Source organism: Anomalospiza imberbis, chromosome 9 (assembly GCF_031753505.1).
Source record: "Anomalospiza imberbis isolate Cuckoo-Finch-1a 21T00152 chromosome 9, ASM3175350v1, whole genome shotgun sequence".
NCBI lineage: Eukaryota > Metazoa > Chordata > Aves > Passeriformes > Viduidae > Anomalospiza > Anomalospiza imberbis.
The window spans coordinates 9,547,887-9,572,489 of NC_089689.1; the positions used below are offsets into that span (position 1 = coordinate 9,547,887).

Below are 24,603 nucleotides of genomic sequence, written 5' to 3' on the forward strand. Positions count from 1 at the left end.
TTGGTTTGGGGTGGTTTTTTTGTGTTTTTTTTTTTTTTTTCCTTTAAGACTACTGGGGGTCTTCAAACTCGAAGTTCCTGTTAGCTGCCCTGAGAAAGCTTTCTGGAAGAGATATGCCTGGCTCTGACTGTAAGCTCTAAAATGCTTGGGAACTGTTTTTACGTAGAATAAAATGATCCGATTTTCAGAGGACCTTCATGTGTTGGTCACCGAGACAATGTGAAAAAATTGTAGTGTTCAGCTGCAAGTTAATATTTTCTAAAAGTTTTTCTGAAGTTGTGAATGCTGAATACTTGGTGAGGAAAGAAAGAGTTACTTGGGAAGTCAGGAATGAGCCGCTTCTCTCTGTGATTGTGACTGTCTTCTGTGTTTGTAGGAGGGCTATTTTCCATAGCTGTGGTCAAGCATTCTTGCTGGGCCAGGTGCTGGACAAATGTGGGATGAATATAGTCTTGTTCTCAAAGGATTTCTGATTTGATTCTGGACAGCATGGATATTTCTTAAAAGGGAATGCTCTAGTGGTGAGAGGAAAGACTGATAATGGAAAAAGTAATAGCAGCATATGTGGCCAGCCAGAGAACTTGCATAATCCCCTGTGCCATTTGCTTCCTTTTCTGAGAAAGGGACATACAACACCTCATTCAAAGCAGCATGCAATAAATTATTCCCAGGATTCAAGATGAACTGTCCTACACAGGTCCATGTATTGTACATATCATCACATTGTGCTTTTATAATCTTTATACATGTCAACAACTGGTGTAAGTATTCCTGGAAGATGACACTTAATGATAAAACTACTGTGGGTAAAAAAGTGTTCCACAGCTCTTCTCTTGCTGTGTGGAAGTGTGTGGAAGCAATAAAAAATCAGGTCACATACAAAGACACTATATTTATTTGCAATGATTATTTTCTCCAGCTGTTTAATCCTTTCATTAACATATTGCATTCTCCCACCAGTGAGTGAAATACAGTAAACAAACGAGAGTGTGTGGATGATGTGTTACAAACACACACATACACACATTCACTGTCTTGTATGGGAGAGCATGTAATCCCACCCTACGGATTCTCAGTTCTTGTAGCTGTTCCTCTACCTGCAGGAGATGAGCTAATGTGAGCAGCATCTGGATGTGGAAGAGAGGTTCCACATTCTGTTCTGTTCAGTTAAAAAAAATTAAGGTTGCATTCAGCACTTTCATATCTAAGTGCTCATAAATAGTAATAGCAATAATAAATTAATTTTGACATGTAATTGACCTAATTGATTTATTTAGACCGTAAATAAAAAATCACATTTCCTGATTAAAAGTGGGTGAATTTTCTAGATACAAGCTCTAGGAGATACAAGCTCTTCAATTAATTCACGTGTGACCTGGATCTGTAATACAATACAGAAAATATTTAAAAACATTTACTAAACACTACAGAGGGTTGGGGGTTTTTGGTTTGTTTTTTGTTTGGTTGGTTTTTGTGGCATTGATTGTTTTTTAATTTGCAGCGTTGGATTTCAGTGTCATGAGGACTTTTGGGTCCTAGATGGCTGCAAGTTTGAGTGAAAAGGTTTTATTATAAAATGTTAAGCATTTGGAATGGCTTTGTTTGCAAATGCAGTAGTTGATCATAAGATACAGCTGTAAGCAGAGCCTTGAATGGAGTTGTACTGTGTAATATGTGTGTAATAACTGTTTATTAATATAATCTTTCTGTAGAATCTGATCTCTGTCTGTTATGACAGCCTTTCTTCAAGATAATGAGTAACCATAGCAGGTACAGTAACCCTACACACTTTTTAAAAATTGCTTTACATCTCTAAGGTAGTCTTTGAAGAGCACTGCAAGAGAGGGTGATAAAGCTGACATATGGCTGGTACCAGATCTTTGCAGTGGTGGTGGATGCAATCAGTGTCTTCACTGAAAGAAGTTCTTCAGAACTTCAGAAAGAGGTTTTTCCTCTACTAGATTCTCTTTTCTGTGAAGAGAATGAAAATCTTTTCAGTGTTTTATGTCTGTGGTGCTCAATGTACAGTTCAGGCCATATTTACAGAATTGCTACTGAAAACTTTCTACAACTAGAAATACTTGTTTCTTTTTATGTTTTTTGAAGGTGCTCCTGCTGATCTTCTGTAGCTAAGTGCTACAAACATATGGATTTCCATACTTGTGATGATAAAATGGCCCAAAGAGAAGATCAGTCTAATAATCAGAAAAATTAACTGAAGTTAGGAGTGCTTTAAGGAGAGGTGTGCTTGTCTCAGATTAATTTTCAGTTTTGAAAGGTCACCACTTCTGTCAATCAGACTGGTATAATTAAGAACCTGTTAAATGCAGACCATTTATTAACGATTGCTGCATGTAAAATTTAGTGTGACTACATTTTGTAACATCATACAAGATTCTGTGATGAGAGCTGGAATATTACTCCTGTTACCTAAACCACCATTTCCCTACCTAGCTGTGAGATCTCTGTGTTCTCAGGGTTCTTTGCCTCCCTTACTCCATGGCAGAAGCACAGAATCAGCTCTGCAGGTGAAAGGCATCTTCACCATGTGCTCTGGAGCTGTGTTCTAAGCTGGACCAAAAGAGCAGTCTGTGATCACAGAATCAAACCTCTCTGTGGATGTTCAGCAGTATCAGGAAAGGAAAAGGACTAGGGCTTTGCACTGGCAATGCAAATGGATATTTGCCAGCTCTTGAGTAATTGCCTTTGCTCCCTGGAAAATGACTTTTGGAACAGCTATGTGTATGATTTTATTATAAAAAGCAGCCCTGATGCTGGTAAACATTATTTATTAAAGGGAATGCAAAAGAAAAGAGCATTGGGACACCTGTTCATCGTAGCAAATTGTCAGCTCATAGAGGTGATATAAAATATTTCTACTTCGTAAAAGGAATTCAATGTGATTTCTAAATATCTTACTGTTCCACAGATCTCAGAACATTAGCAAGTAAAAGTTATTTTACTTTATAAAAAGTCATTGTTTTCTTTCCCAGTAAATCAGGGAGTTTCTCATGAAAGAAGTAAATTAGTACTGCAGGCACAATCACCTTTTGGCATTAGTCTAAAGAGTATGAAAACCTACTGGCTTATCTCCAGCATTTCTTCAGTGATAGCACTTTTTTGCCCTTTTCTCTTTTTTGTCTTTTTTCTTTTTTAAAACTAGTGCTCTGTGTCCTATACTCATACTTCTTATAGCTGTCAGAACCAGTGCAGAAGTCTAGTTAGCCCTTCCTGACTGATTTCCTGCTCAGCCCTTTGTCCCCTGCCACCAGCTCCAAAGCCGGGGAAGAGCTGGTTGGAGGGCCACAGTGGAAGAAGCTGTGGAATCTGCTACGATTATAATTCTGAGCACACTTGGAGACAGTCATGGAAATAATGCACTTCATTTTCTTAGTGATTCTATCTGATCCGTTTTGAGGGAAAAGCACTAACATTCTTGAACTGATTAATCAGGATAGGTAGCATCTTTGTCTCTAGATGAGTATGGAAAATTACCTGACCTTTGATGGAGAGTTTGATAAAAGGAGACACACAGGCCTAGGCACAGTTTCCAGGAAGTGTAGGCAGAACATTCTCATTCTTCCAATCTAAGAAAGAGTATAGGCAATTCTTACAGGTGTGGGAGGAGGAATTCTGCTCTGAGAAAGGATTATAGTGCCTCTTCAGAAGATTGTTACCTGGAGAAGCTCTCATGTTTGTGAGAGTTTTGCCTAAGACCACACAGCTTGTCTTTAAAATCAGTGTTAATAAGGTTTCAGTGTTTTCCTTATTTAAATCTGTGCCATTAAGAAAGCAGAGTTATTCACTAGTTTAAATTTGGCCAAATTCCTTGGGATTCCTTATAGAGAATTTAAACTACATCATTTTTCAGGCCAGACACACAAAGCTTGATCTCTTGGCCACCCCTTAGACACCATTCAGGATTCACAAGCCATGAATGGGTTGCCAGTTTTTGCAGTGTGTGAGTTTCTGTATGCAAGTAGAAACACAATGATTCTTCCGAAGGGTTTAGAATAGATCCTGCTTTCAGGAATGTACCTGAATCTTTATTATTTCACACACATAAGTGGTTTTGAGTGAAACATAATTTTAGTGATGGTTATTTTCATCTTTTAGGTAAGACAAAGAAATGTGATTTCCTTAAAAGACCCATTTCTTAAAAAAAAAATTTTTATGACAATATTACCTTGCAAAATATTTATGTCATTAGTGGGAAAAAGTATTATTTGCAGAAATCAGATCACGTATTTATTTCAGTAAGTGCTGGTAAACATTATTTACTAAAGAAAAGAACCTTGGGACACCTGTTCGTCGTAGCAAATTGTCACCTCACAGTGGTGATATAAAATATTTCGATTTCATAAATGGACTTCAGTGCACCTTTCTAAATGTCTTACTGTTCCACAGAGCTCAGAACACTTTACACTTTAGCAAGTAAAAGTTATGATTTCTGTGTTAAATGGAAACATTCAGATAGCTGACTTCCAAAAGGTCATTTGAAATGCTGCTGAACAAAAAGAAATGCTCTGGACCTTTTGCTGAGTAAGAAGCAAAAAAAAAAAAAAAAAAAAAAAAAAAAAAAAAAAAAAAAAAAAAAAAAAAAAGTATCAGAAATGAAGAAAAAAGGAGCATTTTTAAATCCAAACATTGAAGTTGATTGCTTGTGACTGTAATTTCATAAAGGAAGTCACATACTTCCTTTATGAAGTATGAAGTACAGAGTATGACACTGATTAATACATGAACCATTAATTTAATGAACCCTGTTGGTCAATCAGCAGCATGGTAGGAGGCCTGTACATCACCTCAGCCAGTTTGAGAAATCCTGGGTCAACCTTCTGCATAAAGTACTTGTCCTCCAAGTAAGGGTGGACACAAGGACTTAATGTGGTATTCAGCAAAGACTACTGCAGGAGGACTTGAGGGCATTAATCTTCTTCCTGGGGGAGGATTGCTGTCATCTTCAACAGAAAAAGTTCTGCCTAATTCCAGTCAGAAGTATAGAATTGAGCACGAATAAAAGAGTTGCTTGAACAGTTGGGTCAGATCAGAGGGTGTTATTTTGTAATGGGCATGAGCAAGAGTAAATCAAGAGCAGAGAAATAACAGTGATGTCTCAGTAATTTTGTAGTAGGGCACAGTATGTTTAACAGTTCCAGATTTTCTGATTTGGAATTATTGTAACATTGCAGGAGGCAAATACAAATGAGAATTAACATGATCAGGATGATGGTAGGTCCTAGTGAGGCAGACTGTTATAGAGTTACTATCTACCTTTCTACCATCTTTTCTTCTTAAAACAAGTCCAACCCCCAAATCAAAACAGATCAGCTGAGCTGGTGCTGCAGAGTCCTGACCCAGGACTTAAGTCAGAGTGACACATTTCTTTGAGTTCTCTTTCAATCTAAGGGACTATAAGAGCCTTTTCACTTGAGGTGGAAGGTGTTGCAGTGTTGGTGAAGTCACATAGAGGAAGATGAAAAGTCTCACTACAGGAAATGTGATCATTAGGGAAATGATCTATCACAAAATTCATTGTGATGCCACATTTCAGAACAAAAAGTGCTTCAAAGCTTTTAGCTCAAAAACAAGCTCAAACCCAAATCCCTATGACATCTTTTCATATAGAGACAGGAGATTTTACTCATGATAGTACTGGGAATGGCTTGACAGTGTGTGATGCTGAGTTTTTGAAATGTTTCTTGACCACAGATTCCATCTAGATGCTTCACAATGCAGTTACTGGAGGAGAAACCAGTTTGATTGCAAATACATCCTGACTTGGTCTCTCTACTCATTATCTTTATGGTACACTTGCTTTTCATATTCCTGCTGTTGTTTTAATATCGAAAATTCTTTCTGAATTTCAGCTCTTTGATGATTCGTTGCTAAAAATAATTAGATTTTATATTGTTTTATTGTCCAGTGCTTGCAGTCTTACTAATGAGTCTTTCTAATATTGTTTTTGATGGATTTATTAATATAATGATCAAGTTGGCAAGCCCAGCTTGTGCCTTCTTCATAGGTCAAGCCTTGTTATGAGGAAAACAGAGAAAGTAAAAAAGATTCCGTAGTTTCTCATTTTGGATAGGAGTTGTCTGCATGCTACAGAAAAAAAAAAGAGGTTTAAACAGCACAGCAAGCAGATTTTCCACATCTGGGAGGTTCAAAGGATGCTGTGGAGATGCAGGGGTTGTTCATCTTCTGCAAAACAAATTCTGACCACTTTCCTGCTTACAAAGGTTAGAGGCATTTCAAGGACCCACCCAGGTCCATTGCACTACCTTTGTGCTGTCAGCAGATAAATAATTAAACAGAATGAATTTTCTGTATTTTTTTCCACTGGCATTTATGATCTGTCGGTAAGGGCAACTTTATTGAAATCAACTGATTTTTTGCTGTTTTCTAATATTTGTAATTTTGTTATACAGATAATTTTTTTTCTTTAATAATAAGGGGTTTTTAAACGTAAATTAGAGAAACTGTATTAATAAGGATCTTTTTAAAAAGCTTAATAATGCAAACAATGAAATTAAAAAAAATCCATAAAAATGATAAGGTAGGAGAGAAGCATGGTGTGACATCCTTGCCTGGCTGTCAGCCCTCTGGCTGTCCAGGAAGTCACCCTGGCACACGTGGCTGCTTCCATCTCTCCTGCAGATTTAGGCTTCCTTAATGTAGAGCCAGTGTGGCAGATGGAGGTGTTTCCCCTTTGATGTCAGTGCTTGATCTGGACCTGCAATCTTGGAAGTGTTGTCAGGATTGTTGGTATAGTGATATTCACCCATTTCTACTGATGCACAAAGGATGGAACTTGAGGCCATTTGGTTGCCTCTCATCATACTCTTAGGCAGTGTGTAATTTTTCCAGTGATTGATTTGCTCTTGCTGTAGTAAGTCACCAATTTTTACCTAAAAAAAACCATGACTTGGTTTAATGTCATGTTTTAATTGGTGCTTTTTCGCAGAGAATATATTCCAATTTTAAAAAGCACAGGTAACAATATGCAGATGCGGTGATTTGTTTTAATGGTCTGAAAAATCCTCCATCCCCAGTGCTTGGGAGTGCATGCTAATCGAGTTTGTATTCTTTTTGAGGACAAGGCACACATTTGTAGAATCTCACTGCAAACACCATTAAGTTAGACTGGAAATCGGGCATACAAAGAAACACTTAATTCACTCTGTTGTATCAAGCTCCCAGCATACCTAACCAAAGGACTACTTGCACAGTTTAAGGCAGTGGCAGAGATATACCATGAAGAGCTTCTGTATTGTGAGTAGTATTTGGAGTTAGTATTGTAAAAATATATGCACACTTGGTATTAGAAAGTGAGAGATGTGACTATGTTACATAAATGCAATGTATTGAAAGTATATATGTTATCTTCTGGGTGTAATTTAAACAGTAAAAGTTACATCTCCTTTGAATAGCAGTGCTATTTCTGCAGTGCTCCTTTGAATAGCAGTGCTATTTCTGCAGAATATGAGCTCTAGTCTTCTCTGGGACGAGAGTTTAAAAGTTAGCTCTAGGAGAAAGCATTTTAGAATGTATGGAAGGAAAGTATACAAATATAAGCTGAAATCCTAGAACCTGTCAGGAAATTATGACAACACACTGTGCAAGTGTGTGCCTCAGGCTAAATGGAGAGGGAGCAGTAAAGCCAGAGCAAAAAATAAAGGCTTGGTTATGAGTGTTTGTGTAGGTAGTAGTGGTTTTCTGAAGATGAAAATCCATCTAAAGTGATACTAAATAAAGCTAATATCTACTACTGTAGATAAAGTTCAAAGTAATTATTACCAAAATGAAGACATTATTCAGGGAATCACATAAACCATAATTAATCAACAAATTATTCCAATGTATGAGAAAAGCTGTGAATAACTTGATGGGTCTGCTAGATTGTTAAAAAAGTACTAGAAGCAATAAAACTGAAGACTAAAGTGCCTTTTTACCAAGTTTTCATGCAGTCAGCCCCAGAGAGATTCGTAAGGAGGGGGGCCAGCAGTTTAACAGCACAAAGTGTTTGCTTCTGGGAGCACTGGGGAAGAGCAGAAATGAGATCTGTTGCCTTTTTAATAAAAAAAATTAACTAATGCTAGATTTTCTTTTAGGAAAGAAAAGTTTATGCATAAGCTTATTAAAAAAGCTTGTGGATGTTATCTGTAGGAAGTAAGTTGCAGAGCTGAATGTTGTGGAATTCAGCCAATATTTCTTGAAGGACTTATGAATATGAAATTCCAATTTAAAAAACCCAAACAAAACAACAAAACAGCTGCCTAAGCATCAGCTGCTTGTGGTAGAGGTAGCCAGGGGATCATCATTTTAATAATGGTGGCTCTTTGGACTTTAGATAGATCAATGAAGCTTCAGTAAGTAAAAAATACTTGAAATTGTAATAGCAGAAGGATAAAAGAAAAAAGTACTTTGGAGGTCTGTACTGGGCAGCTTGGATCATCCAGGCCCAGGACAGTCTCTGGATATTCTGTGCAATGCTCAGAGAAGGGAAATGACAGTCTTTGTTCTGAGGTATTTGCCATCTCATAGTGTACTATAAAGTTTGTGTCGTTGTGGTGGTTGCCTGTGTTGTGCTTTGTAGCTAAAAAAGCACACTAAAAATGAAAAAAAACTTAGTCATTAGGGCAACTACACTTTCTGTTTCTTTAGTCTTGCAAAATTCTGTGTCCTCAAACAATGTAGGCTGAAGTATTAATGCTTCTGTACATTGCCATCATTCCCCTTACCTCAATGAGGAAGTTTACTCATTTGTGGGTTGACAGGCAGCCTTGCCTGGGAATGGAAAGGTGCTTGCTGGCAATGCAAGCTGAGAGCTACTTTGCTAAGCACAGACCAGTGCTCTGCTAAATGGAGATAAAATTCAGGCACCCACATCCTGTCACACCATTTAGTTCTTGCTGGCTGCCATTTACCAGGAAATTGAAATAAGTCCATTAGCTCCAAACACTGTTAAAAAACAGCGAAGACTTAAAAAAGTTATACTTGATTTGCCTTATACTGTGCACAGTTGAAAATGTGCCTTGTGAGCTTAACCCTCTGCTCATGCAACTCTTCCTGGTGGTGGCAGAGGAAGAGCAAAACCAGCTCTGGCTACTTCTCTGCCATAATAGGTTTCCAGGTGAACGGAGTAAATTCACAGAACTGGTAGCTAATGCAACTCTTCTTGTACATCTGTAATCATTATTTGCTGCCAATTCCTGTGTACCCTTGTACCAAAGATGTTGAATATGCAGCTTAAAATTATTGAAAAATTCAACTGTGTTTGATTTTTGAAATACATATATGTTTCCGATTAAGTTATTGACTAGGGAAGTAGGCATTCTCCTTTTATTACTCTATAATGTTAGCAACTTTAACTTAACCAATAAATTATTAAATAGGGCTGAATGGGTCTGTTTTGGGAATTCTTCTGAAATCAGTATGTTATTTGAAAAGAAATATAAATTTTAATTAAGCTTCTTAGTTTACCTGAAGTCAAACCATATTATCCCAGTGAAAACTGGTCAAGACCAGGAAGATAAACATAGTAATATGGTTATGCATCCCAGGCTTGCTGGACAAGCAAATCTGAGCTACTATCTCTGTAGAAGACTGAACTAATCCTTGTGATCTTATCATCTCTGAATTTCAGAATTTCTGATCAAATTGGCAGACAGCAAACTCTCAAGGCTTCCTAAACAGCAGTCTAGGTGGCAAGCCTGAAGCAGCTGTAATTTCCTGGTGAAACTGGTGCAAAAACATGTAATTTTTTGACTATTGAGTTAGACTGAACACATCTTCCAGATTGTGCTGTGGAGGCATCATCAGGGTTGTGGGCCAGTTTCCTGGAGTGTGTTGTAAGCAGATGCACAATGATAAGATAATGAGGAGCCAGGCAGATAGGGACCAGGCCCCTGAACGTGGGACCGTTGCAGTTTTAAAGGTCAGCTGCTGAAGGAGCATCGAATCAGGAGCTTCTACATTGGCTGGCAGGGAGGGCAGGAGGCCCTCACATATGGCTTTTGCAATTTTAAGCAGCACAATGGCGAGTAGCATTGTTGGGTGGATGTGCAGAAGGCACTGGGGCCCTGCAGCACCTGCCCCAAACCCCCACTGTGGGCCCATTCATGTGTCAGCCGTGCTTCATGAGCTGTTGTCAGTGTCAGCATTAACACAGAGCCTGGGAAGGAACAGAGGCAGACATTTTGTCAAACTTACACTACAGACCAAACACATGTAGCAAGGGTTTTACCGACTTTAAAGTGTCAATATAATTCCTCTGCCCCTTCCTGCTGAGGTGGTGGACTGCAGTGGGTTTTATCTGCTTTATGTGGTGTCTCTATATCTCTGCCAAAGCAAAACGTAGAGCTGACTAATGGATAAACACCAACATCGACTCTCAGCTTTGTCTCCTCAGGTCTGAAGGGAGAAACAAGTCAATGGGAACCCTCCCATAGTTAAGCCACTCAAATCTATCCTGAAGCTGATTTAAACTGAAAAGGGAGTTAGACCGTATGGCTGACTGCCTGTGATGAGTCATAGCCAAAAAGGACACGATTCCACAGTACAGCAATGCCAGGCAGAGAGGCCCCTGAACAAGCAGTAACACAACTACTGGAGGAAGCAGGACTTTTACGACCGACCGCATTCAGGAGTGTAGTGCCAAAGCTCATTAACTTTGATGAGGTAAAAGATGACTTTCATTAGCAGCTGCCAGTAACTTAAAACTGAAAGACAAAACAAGCTTGGCAGTTAAGCTGTTTTAGCTCTGTGCACCTTTGCACAAGTAAAAGCACTTACGCTCCTGGCTGAAGGGCCAATGCTCTGGCAAGAGGCCGGTATTTCTCATGTAATGTAGACCAAAGCCATGGTCAAATAGATTGCAATGGTTCTAATGTGAGAAGTTCTTCATGATACCAAGTGCCGTGGGATCCCACTGAGCCATCAGCCACTCATCTCTGCAGAGCCAGCTCCTCTGCCAGTTCCCCAATCACTCATGATGTGGGATTGAGCAGGGGGATCTCAGCTCAGTATAGGAGATGCTGTTGACCTTAATGCAATTTCTTGCATTCATTGGACAATTCTTTTAATAAGTTCCATTTCCATTCATCAGAGAATCCTGTTCCTTTGGGGTGGCTGTCGGCCCTATACATGTGCCAAAAATGACTTGACAGCCTTTAATTCAATTTTCTTTTACACCATCTGCTGTGGCCCTGGAGGAGTGGCTATTCGTACCCTAACAGAAACACATTATATCCTTGGTACAGGGTTCTGTTCCCTGATCATTGTGTTCCTTATTTTCTTGAAAGTTCAAAAGTCTTTCTAATGCATTCTTTTGACCCTGTCAACTTTAAAAACAGTCAGACATATCTTTCATTGCACTATTTCAGACTGCTTTATGCTGTTGTCACTGCAGATAATGTTCATCTGTCCTTAATTTCTTTGGGTCTTGGTTATGTAAATGTATATAAAGAACATATTTTATATCCAAAAGGAAAGAAAGATCACATTGTGTTAACAAGGCAGAATTTATTATTCATCAGCAGATGAGCAGAGCATCTTGACCATGGAATTTCTTGACCATGGAATTTCTTGACCATCATCCTTGACCATGGAATATCCTTCAAAAGGATCTTATGTGGCAAAATGAAAATCCAGAAACTAGAGTTTTACTTTCTTGTAGATTTTTCAAAGTTTCTGCTCATGAGGGTATTCTTGATAATCCTGACTAAAATGCTCTAGTCTCTTTCTCAGTTGCCTTGCTAATGTTGGACACCATTAAAATGGTCTTTCATATTTTTAATATGAATTAAACTACCTTGAAAGTTTCAGTTTCAGCATGAAGCATAATGAAAACTGAAAAATTTGATAAAGAAATTGGGTGAGGGTGCTGTAGATTGTGCAGGGCTTTGTTCATAGTTCAGTTTATCCAAGTACACCTAACAGTTTACACGCTGGCGCAGAGCAGCCCACGGAAATCCAGGTGATCCCACACTGGAGTTGGTCTCCATGCACCAAATGGAGGCACAGAGAAGGCTCACGTGCCTTCCTGAGCCAACAGAGCAGAGTGCTGAATTAAGCACTGTCAGTGCCCACTTCCTGCTTGCGTGTGCTGCTGGGGGGTTATTAAGAGATCTGTTACATGCCAGACTCTATAGAAGTCTTGATTCACATTATCTTTCTTCAAACTATGGTCTTTTTCCAAGCTATACTTAATTCCTACTGAAGTAAATGGCAAATAACAAATTTCTGCACTTCCTTGAACACCTTACCAGAAGGTTTTGTCTTTTTTAGTTTATCTGTATTATCAATTTTGTGGGGCATACATATTAAATGCAAAATAATAGCTGCTGAATAATATCTTCAAGTGCCTTGGTCTACACAACTGAAAAAAAACCTTATATATTTCCATATTAAAAATGAAAGAGCAGTAAATTTTACCAGATCATATTCCCCAGCATTTCAACCAAATACTGTAAAAGTATAGACTTAGAAAAGCCTTACCCACATTTGCACCTACTTGTGTCTTTCTGCTTCAGCTTTTCCATCTGTCATCACAGCAGCCAGTACACACACTACTTCCAAACTGCTCCATCTATGGGGATATAAATATACAAACTGATACTTGTGTTACAAATCAAATTGGGTTTCTGACCTCCCACCTCCAAGTGGGAGTTGTTGTTGTCATAAGATATGTAATGCTGCTATATACACATTTCTTATTATTAGACATAAGAAATGTTTACAGGTCTGTGCTATTTCCCGGCTTGTGAATAGCTGTGCCTATATAAAGAGTGTAAATTTATTTGGAGCATGAAATTGGATGTTCTTTTAACTTTGGCCTGAGGGCTTTCCATGGGCCCCTATACATTGAAAGGTCCATACAATTCTTTTCCTAAATAAATTCTTGTCTAGCATCCTTATCCTTTGATTTTTCTTTTCTTTCCCAGATCACTCATTTAATAATTTTAAAATCAAAAATTATAATTAAAAAAGGAAACTTGAAATGCTAATGAAAATTGCCCTCCATGAGCAAGAGATGGAAGCACAGACTATATATGTTCTTTTTGCCTTGAATGATTTAAACAGATACTGAAATCAGTGTTGTTCAAATCTTGAGGAACATGAGAGCAGAGTGGAGTCCTTCCATTCCGTGCCTTTATTTTTATTTCCTGAAACATTCATACAGTATTTTAGAAAAGGATGATCAGCATAGCATTTAAAGCAAAATTAGATGAAATGTTTTCACCTCCCTTTGCTTGTGATTATCAGGTGGTTTGTTAAAGTTGGATCTCACATCTCCTATTTGTTAAAATAAAAATAGCAAATGGAGAAAGAGGAAACAAAAGAACATATTTAAAATGCAGTGAAAGGCCCAGTGCTGGGTACCAAAATTACTGATCTGGTTTCAAAAGGAAAATAAAGAAGGAGAGGGGATCAAGAAATCACTTTCACTTAACATTTTTATTGGATTCCAGAGGAGTTGTGTGGACTCTGCTCTCTTCTGAAATCCGTTCGTCATTGCTTTTGACGTGACATGAAGCAAGGGCCCCTTCTTGACCTGCTCAGCTGCTCAGCTTCCCTGAAGGGACAGAGCCCAGGTTTTGCAATCCAGATTTTGAGATAGTGAGAGGCTTTTGTAAGTGTGTGCAGGGCATTTTGGGGAGCTCAAGTTCAAGGAGTTTCTCTCTTTGCAGCCTGTTCCTGTTTATGCAATCAGACGGATGTGGGCATATTTTTTATGTCACTTTCAGATCCCTTGTCTGTGAACTTCATAATTTTAAATTAATTTCTAATCACAATATGCCATTATCTCCACTTTGCGTGGGATGTTAGAGAGACACAGACATGGAGGGTACATCCAACCACTCATGCAGTTAAGTGAGTAAAATGTGGAATTCCTGGGTAGGACTTGGTCACAGTTCCAATTTTTCTCATTCTAGCTGAGGACAAGATGGATTTCAGGTCGCACATCAAATATAGGACATTTTGATTAATTTAAATAGTGTAATTACTGCTTTTCACAGAATCCCAGAATTAACTAGGTTGGACAAGACCTTTGAGATCATTGAGTCTAACCTATGACATAACACCACCTTGTCAACTGGACCATGGAATTAAGTACCATATCCAGCCTTTTCTTAAACACCTCCCGGGAAATAATAAAAAATGAATGATAAATTTTAACTGGCAGTGTTCTGGAAGATAATGACATGCATCACTGAATGATTTACTTTTCAAATGATTTTTGCATGAACAATGCTGGTAGAATCTGACCCTTACATGATGCTTCCTATCAACATTTTGTGTGTATAGATTACTCTGTTTTAAATTGCACCCTAACAAGAATGCAGTTAGGTGGTTTAGCTGTTGGTCGGTGAATCCTGGCTGTCAGAGTATTTTATGAACAATAAAAATGTTAATTCAGTAGCATATTTGATGAAGGATATTCAATTCTGATAAATTTTGGCCTGAATGTCTGGAGGAAAAAGAATAAGTGAAGATAGTAGCCAAGTAAAATCAGTGTCCCTTGAAACAAAGAGAGTTTGCTGGCTGCAGCAGGCAGCTGCGGGAGGGTGAAGAAGCTGCCCGGCAGGCAGAGTTGGTATGGGAACAGTTCTCCACTGAGCTGAATGATTTTTTTCCCCTCTGTACTCTCTATCCTTTCAAGAAACAGAAGCTAGTTGTCTATCAGCCAGTGCTGGTTAGGATCTTCTCTTCATCCTGGAAGAAATCTGGGTCATAGGAGATGACTGAGACTAGCAGGATAGTTTAGAGCATTGCTGCTTGGAGATGTGAGGCTGGGACTTCGCCTCATGAAGCACAGGGACTGCTGAGGGTCCTGTTAAGCTTGGAGCAAGAAGTCACAGAAATACAAATGACAGATCACTGAAAAAGGAAATTTTTGTGCCACATCTTTATTCTGATTTGTGAATCTTTCAAAGGCTGAAGCTGTGCAGGCAGAGTAACTGGGCACAATGAAACCCAGCACTGTGACTGGAGATACTGAGCAATAGCTCATGCATTCTCTGCTGTGGAATAAAGCAGCTAGTTTTCTTTAGGCCTGAACTGCACAATCATCAGATAATCCAATTAAAATTTAATGTTTAATTTTGTGAGTAGATAAAGGCAGATCCTCACTCAGATCTTCACTCTGAATCCAGTGTGCCCATTTGAACCACAGGACTTGTTCTATCCAAAACAGCAGCTGAATCCCCCAGCCCCAGCATCTGATTCTGTAATAGGGCTGTTTCAGAAGCACCAAGTATCACTGCATCACTCACAGCAGCACTCCTTTGAGCCAGGTGCCATCTCCTAGAACTATCAGAAATGTTGTTTTCACAGCAATGTCTGAAAAGTGTGATTTTTGCAGCAGTACTGAATTACCTTGGTGAAGGGAAAATCTCTGGGGACGGTGCAGCTACAGCTGTACATTCACCTGTGTCACTAGGCCAGAGGAGCTCCCTGACTGCAGCTCTGGGGGCTCTGGATTCTTTCTGTCCCCAGCTGCTACCGCTGAGGGGCACGAGACTCAGGTGCTGTCAGTGCTGCTACACCTTTGCAGCAGTTACTCAGTCTTGTTCTCTGGTGGGCTGTTGCTCTGTCATGTGTCACACTCTGGTCCTGCTGGCTCGAGTCTGTGTGCCACCACGCAGCCTTGCTTGCCCTGCCCTCAGCCCTTGGCCAAGGTGAAACCATGGAACTCCTGTGGTACATTTATATATCTTTTATCAGTAAAAAATCTGCAGTGTATAGCAATCAAACAAGTGGTTTGGAAGGGTGTTTAACATAACAGTGGATCAGGGAAAAATATTATTATGAAAAGGAATAACTCACAGGCAGATGTCAGTTCTTGAAAGAAATGTTCTTTTTAAAAAGCTGAATCTTTTTGAAAATCACTGATCAGAGTCCTCACTGATGTAATGCTCCCAGTAAGTACAGAGCTGTTGATCCATGGATTTCATGCTAATAGAACTCTGAGAAACAGAAGGTATTTCTGATTTCAACAGGCTTTATGTTATCAGTGGCTAAAATGCTGATCTTAGAATCACAGACTCACAGAAAGACTTGAGTTAGACTAGACCTTAAACATCATTTACTTGCAGCCTCCCCTACTCTTCAAATGGTACTGAACTGTTTATGGTTTGAATTTGAGCTAATTAAAGCCAGTTAAGAGAAGTATTTCCAAATTGATTTTGTTTTTTAGAGCAAAGGACCCATTTTCTATTGCTGGCAAAATTAGATAAAAAGTTATATTCCATCAGGAAGATATACATAACCAGGTAATGCTTTAGTCTTGAAGAAACTCAAAGATATCTGTCTCTGAGAAGCAGAGAAGCGAGTCAGATATTTAAATAAACCATGGTCCAATGAAGGGCCTGAAATTAGGTTTGCCCCTGCTTCACACTCTCACTAAGCCAGTCAGTCAGTCAGGCTACTCAGCTGTAGCCTCTTTTTGTGATCAAAACTCTTGAGAACTAAGAGCTGCTGCCTTCTGCTGTTCTCCAGAGCTTCCTGTGACCAACAGAGTCAGCAATTGCAAAAACTGTGGGAGGACAAATTGAGAGGATGATAAAATAGGTGTAAGTTCTTTCCTCCTTCTGCCTGCTGTAAACAATATCCATTCAGCAAATCCAGAACCATTCTGTCAGTGCCATTAAGCAGAGCAATATGGAGCAAGTGTTTCTGTTCAAGGTAGATGGGGGAAAGGAAGATCAAGGAAGGATCCAGCAGGGCTGGAAAAGTCATGACTGAAGTTAGGAGGGACTGGCCCTGGGGAGCAGAGAAGTTTAGCATGGGAACAACATGAATCTGGCTCAAGACTTTCTGTGCACAAATACTGAAAATATATAAAGGGCAAAGCAAATATGAACACAGATTTTTTTTTTGCATGTAGCACAAAATTGCCAAACAAATATCAGAGCCAGTCTTTCATTCCTCATGTATAGGTGTTTCTCAATGACTGTGGAGAGTACCCAGCATTTCAGAGCAGATAGACCTGTTACATCAGGGTTTGATATTCTCCTCTCTTGCAGACAATTCACATGGTGACAAGGACTCCCTGCAAAGCAGTCTGGACTTCATCCCAAAGATTGCCACCCCTCACTGTATCATATTAATGAACCTGTACAACTGAAAATAATTACAAATGCAAATGTGATGAAAAGGAGTATAGGGACATTTCATGGCTGCACTAGAGAAGTGGTTTAGCACTAAGATAAGTCTGATTGCTTGGGCATGTGGGTGCTATGGTAACTCCATTTGCATTTGGAAGCACTTAAGCTCAAAACCACAGTATGCTGCACCCTCTTCCTTTTGAGCAGGATTCTGTAGAAGAAAGGCAGAAGTAAACAGCATGAGAGAAACCACAGAGCAGCAAAGGCGTCGTTAGCTGTAGCTGTACAAGTGGGTTACTGCAAAGCTGTCCTGTGAAGACTGAAAATGTCATTTAAAATACGGTGTAAGTGATAGAAAACCCCTCCTTCTGACTGCTAAACAAACAATATTCCCGGGTATTTATTTTAGGTTTGCAGGAACTGTGTTGGCAAAAAGAATTTGATTTGCTACTTTTGGTTTTTGTTTTGCTTCAGGTTTATGGTTTTGAGAAATTCTACATATCATTGGTAACAAGTATTATTTCCATTAAATTAATGTTTCTTCAGGGAAATTTCTCTTTTGCTCAGTGTTTTTATTTTCCTTTGGAAAAATTATACTCCTATATTTATTTTGCATAATTAGAACCAGAAAAATACTTTTTTAAAATGGTCAGAAATATTCAGCATATATCGTAACATTGTGTTCCTCCTTATATCTGTCAGTTATAAATTCTTAATTCCATCCCTTTCTTCTGGTTGCTCCCCTTGTACTTGATTGCTGGCTAATTTGAACTTTTCACTTCTCCATAGCTGTAAATGCTGATTAATGCTCACCGTTGACTCTGAACTTGAGGAGGATAGGGATAACTCCAGTCTTGGAAGGTGGACAGCAAGGAGAGGGATCTAGAACAAGCATTAATTTCAGGGGTGAATTTTCGCTAAAAGCATAACGCCACATGCTATCACGTTGGCCGTAGTTAGAGCAGCACTCACTCCTGAGCTGTGCTCTGCAGGCAGACCACGCCTTCCTTCCCCACTGCAAGTCAGGCCTCAGCACTGGCAGGTGCTTGGGAACAAAAAGGCCTTTGACTCTCAGGTAATGCTTTAAGCAAAGGTTAAAGGTGCAGGAAAGAGTGCCAGGATCAGGCTCTTGAGCAGCACGATGCACTGTGTGAAGGAGTTTCTATGGGAGGCAATTATTAATGAACTTGCACAAAAGGAAATATTTTGAGAAATCAGATGGGAACGATTTTAATTATCATTTTGAAAAGTCAGAATGGACATTAAATCCAGATATCAAAAGCATTGGCATTGCCAATGAAATTGGCATTTCTTAATCAGAACATTTTAGAATTTCTGTTAAATTAAAATTTACAGTTTCAACATTTTACCCCTAATTTCTGGTGAAAATAAATATTGTAAATATTGCCTGTGGAAAAGAAATTGTAATGTTTATTTAGTTCTAACTTCTATGATTGCTATAGGGCTATGAAGACTTTTATCAATTAGACAATGAATAACTTAGAAGTGATTTGATGGCTTCATCTTCAATGACCACAAGAATAGATTTTTATTTTAGGGTCCTCAGAAATATCTCTCACCTGAGAAAATTCTCTACTGTAAACTCAAATGAGTAGTTTATTTTTTGACTCAGAGCATGAAAATTTTCACATATTTTTAATATGAACTCTATATGGCAATCTTTTACTCGATTTTCAAAAAGCATCAATATTTCCAGAAACTGGGAATATTATTAGTTTTTTCTTCCCCAGAATTGGAGATAAAGAATAAAGTGTAATTCTTTAGTCTCTGGTTATGAAAGCACTTTAGCACATGTGATCCCACCTATAAAATTTGAGGGCTCCTCTGTGGTATAGAATTATTCAGATGTTTAAGTGTTTGTTGGTCTATTCTTAGGTCTGCCCAGCTTTGTTTATAAAGTAGCAATGGATCCCTTCGTTTTGTGTTTTCAGCAAAAATAACAGTAACATCTCTGGCCCCGATGCTCATTTACTTTAAGGTCTCGTTAGCTGGTTCTGGCAGCACAAGGGAGCTTTAAAGCAGGTGTGAATTACATCCTATCCCACTTGAAGTTTAAAAATAAATCAAAGGGCGGCTGGCAGCATTTTGTGAGGCTCCTTGCCTTACTCACCCTTCACCTCCCACCAGGAACTGTTCTTTTTTGCAATTTAGTGTTGGCTTGCAGGGGAGCTGCAATGTCTGTGCTGTTTGCTAGGAGACCCCCTCAAAGAGCTTTACCCCATCTGAACAAGTAGACCACATCCTGTTGCTTTCTGTGCAGATGTGAAGAGCCCTGACCCTGCTGAAGGAGTGCCATTCAGCTGTGAAAAGAGGGAAGGCAGAAACTGGACCTACATTCATTGCTTGGTGTAAAATGCTGCCTGGTGGGGGTTGCTGGGGTCTGTCCAATATGCTAAAGGCTGGAGAGATCCTGGGAAAAGGGCAGCAGCTCTGCAGAATCAGTAAGCATTTTTCCTGGCAGCAAAACCCGGCTGCCAACTGTTTTACAGACACGAGGCTGAGAGGAAGGATTACTTCCTCTGCCCCCTCCCAGCTCTGGCAAAGACACGAGGAGTACAGCTGGATGTGAAGAGCCAGCTGGTATGGCACCACTCTAGGTAAAACACCAAATGCACTATTAGCAGGAGAGGCATCCTCCCCACATTGCTCTGTGCTGTGTGTATGGAGGCATGCAGTCCTGCAGCAATCCTATGCTCAGAGCAGACAGCCTGAGCTGCTGCCATGCAAGCGTAGCCTCCTGGCCAGTCCAGCAGGAAATACAAAACCACGTCCATTTTACTCACTGTGCAAATTAAGCAGCAGAATGGAATTAAAAGATATGTTCCATGTCATCAGGTAATGGATTTCTGCCCCTATAAACATGATAACATTTTTAGGCTCTTAATGCTGATTCAACAGGATCTCCATCTTAGCAGCTGGAGTTTGTGTTATTAATAGCACATGCACACAGGAAATGTGTGCTGGCTCTTCCTGCTGCTCAAGAAGATCACACCCTGGACTTCCTTGAAACACATTTTTATCTTCTAACATGTTGTAGGTCCCAGTTGTCTTCTGCTGAGTTGCTTGGTCCTGCCAAGTGAAAACATTTTCCTAAGACAGCAAAAAGCTGTCTCCTTATACAACTGGACTTCTTATACAGGTGCAACCACAGCACTGCACTGAGTGCAGAGTCAGTACTGCAGAGGTGATGTAGCAGCTCCTGTACCTCCAGATGTGACCCAGACAGCTTACTGTCCTAGGGGTTTGAGAGGTTGGCTTTCTTTTTGGTGGCCTGGATTCTTTCACCATTTTCCCATTTGCTCTTCTTGGTGAACGCTGAAAGTACTTCATAATGCAGTACTCCTATGTTTCACTCCCAGGGCCAGTCCATCTTTGGGCTTTCAGGAGAAAGAGTGGTGAACTCATTTGTTTTAGGTGTATTTTGTTGGCAGCCTGTCATTTCATCTCAAACCTTTCTTTGAAGCCGCAGCTGCATTCTGTCCGCCAACTGGTAGGAAGGAGAATGAAAGCAATTAGCCAAGCTCCCATCTGCCCATGGGATGGGCTGCTGGTTATATCTTTTTCCAGGGCATGTGATTAAGGCCAGATCTGCTCAAACATTACTGATGAATTTGAAATCTTTTAGGTATGTCAGCAGGAACCAACTGGTGGCCAAATCAAGAGAAGGGAGAGGGAAGCTTAAAAAACTGACTGCAGTAGTAGGAACCTTTTCCCTTTTCTATGCTCTGATTCTTCCATTTGGGTTATCTAATGTTATCCTTGTTATCTTACACATATCATCTTAAGAATGTCTTACGGTTGGATGCAGTTTAAGCTTTGAGAAAAATTTTGGGGTAGTTCCCATTTAAACTCAGACTGACTTGCTTAGTTTGGCAAGCATCAAGCTTTCATACTGCAAAGCATGTGTTTGGGGGATTGGACATCCTCATTACATTTTAAAGATATTTTTGGATTTCAGCTTTCAAGTTTCTAGAGTTATGTTTTAGAATATAAACACGAGAAGACAGTTTTGTCTTTGAGGCAAACTTGGTCAGCCTGAGGTTAGCTCAGACATTTGTTAGTGCTGGGACATTTTTTGGAAAATAAATTAATAGTAGCAATATACCTATTAATCTGAGAGTAACAGAGTCTGGTGTCTTGGGATTCTTCTTGATTTTCCTTCATTTTACACAGTACCTCTCAAAAAGACTTCATGGGGAAATGCATTTGCTTTTCTTTTTGACAGGATTTTTTAGTGTTCTGGTGCCACCTATTGAATTCTTTTCAACTGTGTTCTATTCCATTGCTATAATAAAGCATATCGGGGAATAGATTCACAGGAGAGCAGGAGACCCTTGAAATGCTTAGAAGGGCATAAAACTGCCATGAAGTTCTGTTAAAATGATAGTGCTTAGTTATAGACAGGAAAAAAGGCCAGTCTTGGACTACTATTTCCCCTACTGTTTTAAGACACTGCTCTGAGCAAGGCAGTGGGACCAGGTGATCTCCTGAGGTCTCTTCTAACCTGGCGTTCTATGATTTTGTGTAATGTTTAGCTCCTCTCACTGGGAGTGAGTAATAAACCTTACAATCTATTTAAGCTATTAGTATTATTGCAACTTTACAAGGGGGAGAATGGGGAAAATTACTTTTGCAGGAATCTTGAGGAAGTGAATGAGGCAACCAGAAACACAACATTGACAAGCTTATGATCTCACACTCACCTATAATCCCTCACTTTACTTGGAAGAGGCAATCTTGATTTATATAATATTGTCTCTATTATGTTTGCATCAGAGATCAGTAAATAGCTTGAAAATTATTTCTGAATGTTTCACTAATCTGAGCAGAGTTAATTTAGGACTTTTTCTGCATCTTCTTTTATTCTGTTTTTGGAAAAGTTTCTAAGTGAAAGTTAATCTGTGACGATGCTCATGGAAAGTTAATATTTAGCTTGAGGTCTACTTGATGTGCTAAACAAGTAAGATTTGGAAAAGGAGGGGGAATAATTGATTCTTCAGCTAATATGCCTTTTGAAAAAAGAAAATCATATTATGGAATTTAGAATGACTAACTGCCAGCTTTCAAACACTGAATTGAAAACCATGAAAATACATTGAAAATCTATTGCTTATGGCAAATACGAATGGATATGAATGTTAGCTTTTACAGGGTTCCTTGGCAGTTTAATGCATATAGTTATAGATCATGCAATTGTTGTAAAGAAATGTTCCAGACAGGAGGTTTCAGATGCTGAAGGTACGCTGAAAGTTCAAATGACCAGCTATATTTTTGTTTCTTATCTGTAACCTCTCTTAGGTTAGGAAGCTTCACATGCTAAGATTCTATAGCTTTGAAAAGAATGCATGGTCTGTGTTTCAATGAAGGTATATAGATATAAATTAATTAACATGCTATACCTGTTGTATAGTTTTACATATATATATATTATATATCATATAGTGGCTTCTACACCTATGTTATTCAATCTGTTTTCAGTCTGCTACATTTTAGAGATTATATTCTTCCAATTAAGAGCAATGTTATTTTGAGAGTTTCATATGATTTCAGGCAAACCTCATAGACCCATATCCTCATCTCATGGACTAGATTTTAGGCAACACTCTTCCCCACTTCTGTAAAGAAATAAATGCTGCATTACTGTTTTCAGCCAAACTTCATTTAACTTCTGTTGATACTTTTTCTGTAAGGTATCAGGCTATTGGCTTTTTCCTAATTGTCAGTTGTAGTAAGACCTCTTGCATTATGTACAGTCCACAACAAATTCAGTTGCTGACTAGAAAAGTATTTGTGTATATTCATAGATTTTGTGTACATACAAAGATTTTGTGTACATTCATATTCACATCATGGCTTAGACACACTTCACGACAGTTCCGAGCACCAAGAAATTCTCACTCCCTGCAGGTGACATTGCCATCGCTGGTTATGCGTTTTTAACAGCTGTTGTCAGCCTTCTGAACTGTCCATATGGGGTGCAGAATCCATGGTGGCCACTGAGCAGCCAACATGTGTGCTGCTGCTTGCCAGGTCGATCAGGAGAAAATATCTGCTTATGTTGATCTTCTGTGTCAGAGATGAGGGACATGGTTTTGATGCTGACACATGAACAGGATACTTATGTATCCCTCACAAGTATGGCAGTTTCTCACATAAACCTGGCTTTTTGCTTTAAAGGTTGAAGGAGTTTATTTTCAAGAGTAAAGCTACAGCAGCTGGTGAAGTGCTGTGCAGGGAAGCTGAAGTAACAGAGAAAGTATAAACAGGGAAGTTCTATCTGAAAGACAAATGCTACAAAAAAGAGATAGATTCCAAGAAACAAACATAGTGGGAAAGATCTGGTAGAAAAAGAGCAAGAGAAGGAGGAAGGAAGAGCCAAACAGGTGGATGGAAGCTTGTCAGATGGGGCCCTGAGCAGCCTGATCTGCTGTGTGGCATCCCAGCCCATGGCAGGAGTGTTTGAACTAGATGATCTTTAAAATTCTCTATAACCCTGACCTGACCTGTGATTCTGTGACCGTATACTTGATATTTTGGGCGTCTGGTTGTTGCTATATCCACTAAATATTACTTAAGAATGTGTAATTTCCTGGGGAAAGCTTAGCTGATATTTGGGAGGAAGGAATGTGTCTTTATATTTTTGGCAAATTCCTTGAAAGTGTAATTTACATGTTTTCTCTTGCTTTCTCTTTTTCAGGGCAGGAGACAACAACGATCACACCTGGTAAGAAACAATTTACATGGAAGAATTGCACTGATTTTTTTTTCTTCCCTGACAGTTTCTTCTTTCTGTTTCTCACACACAATTACCTCACAGAGTGCCTTTTCATTCACCCAACAAAATGAAATATGCTGTATTAATAGGCAGGAATATCAGACAAGTCTGGTTTTGAGTAATGTATTTAGGTGTATTTAAAAACACAGCATTTAGCATGGAAGGCACAATCATAACCAAAAAAGAATACACTCACCTGTTGTTCATCTGACACCTGTTGAATCCCCTGCACTTTAAATGTTTGATGTGCCTTTGCTCTGTTAAAAATTCCCAGTGTCTCAGGATGAGAGTGCTCCAGCAGTGCACCCTGGTGTTGTGGGCAGCTCTGTCCCTCCTCGGCCGGGCACACATGAATGGAGCGTTACCGACCCTGCTGTACCTCTCCCACAGGTGCCAGCCTCGCACACAGCACGCACTTCTCCAGCCCCGGCACGGCCCCGAGCAGCCCGGCACGCAGCAGCAGCTCTGCTGCCCTCACCGCACGCACCCCCTCTGCCTTCGGGGATGCTTCTGCAGGTTTGCTGTCTTCCCTTAGAAGCCAAGCTCTGCTCTCAAAACTCTAGGGGAAAACGAAGTCATTCAGCACCAGGGTAGCCTTTTGCAGCTCATGGCTCATCAAATGGAGAAGGCGTCTGTGCTTCGGCATGGCAGAAATACCAGGACTATGTGCAGGATCTGGTACCGGAGGGCCAG

The 24,603-nt window shown here is 39.5% G+C and overlaps 1 protein-coding gene and 1 long non-coding RNA gene across 2 annotated transcripts in view; one reads left to right on the forward strand and one right to left on the reverse strand.

The window, feature by feature from the left end:
• LOC137479256 (uncharacterized) overlaps positions 1-23,900 on the reverse strand; it is a 33,786-nt gene extending 9,886 nt beyond the window's left edge. The window contains exon 1 of the long non-coding RNA XR_011002091.1: positions 23,857-23,900. This is a non-coding gene — a long non-coding RNA (uncharacterized lncRNA). The remainder of the gene's footprint in view (positions 1-23,856) is intronic.
• The window catches only part of PTPRC (protein tyrosine phosphatase receptor type C), a 59,015-nt gene that overhangs the window by 9,957 nt on the left and 24,455 nt on the right, over positions 1-24,603 (forward strand). Inside the window, exons 3-4 of the mRNA XM_068199614.1 lie at positions 23,833-23,859; positions 24,301-24,426. Of these exons, the coding sequence (XP_068055715.1) occupies positions 23,833-23,859; positions 24,301-24,426 (153 nt within the window). The remainder of the gene's footprint in view (positions 1-23,832; positions 23,860-24,300; positions 24,427-24,603) is intronic.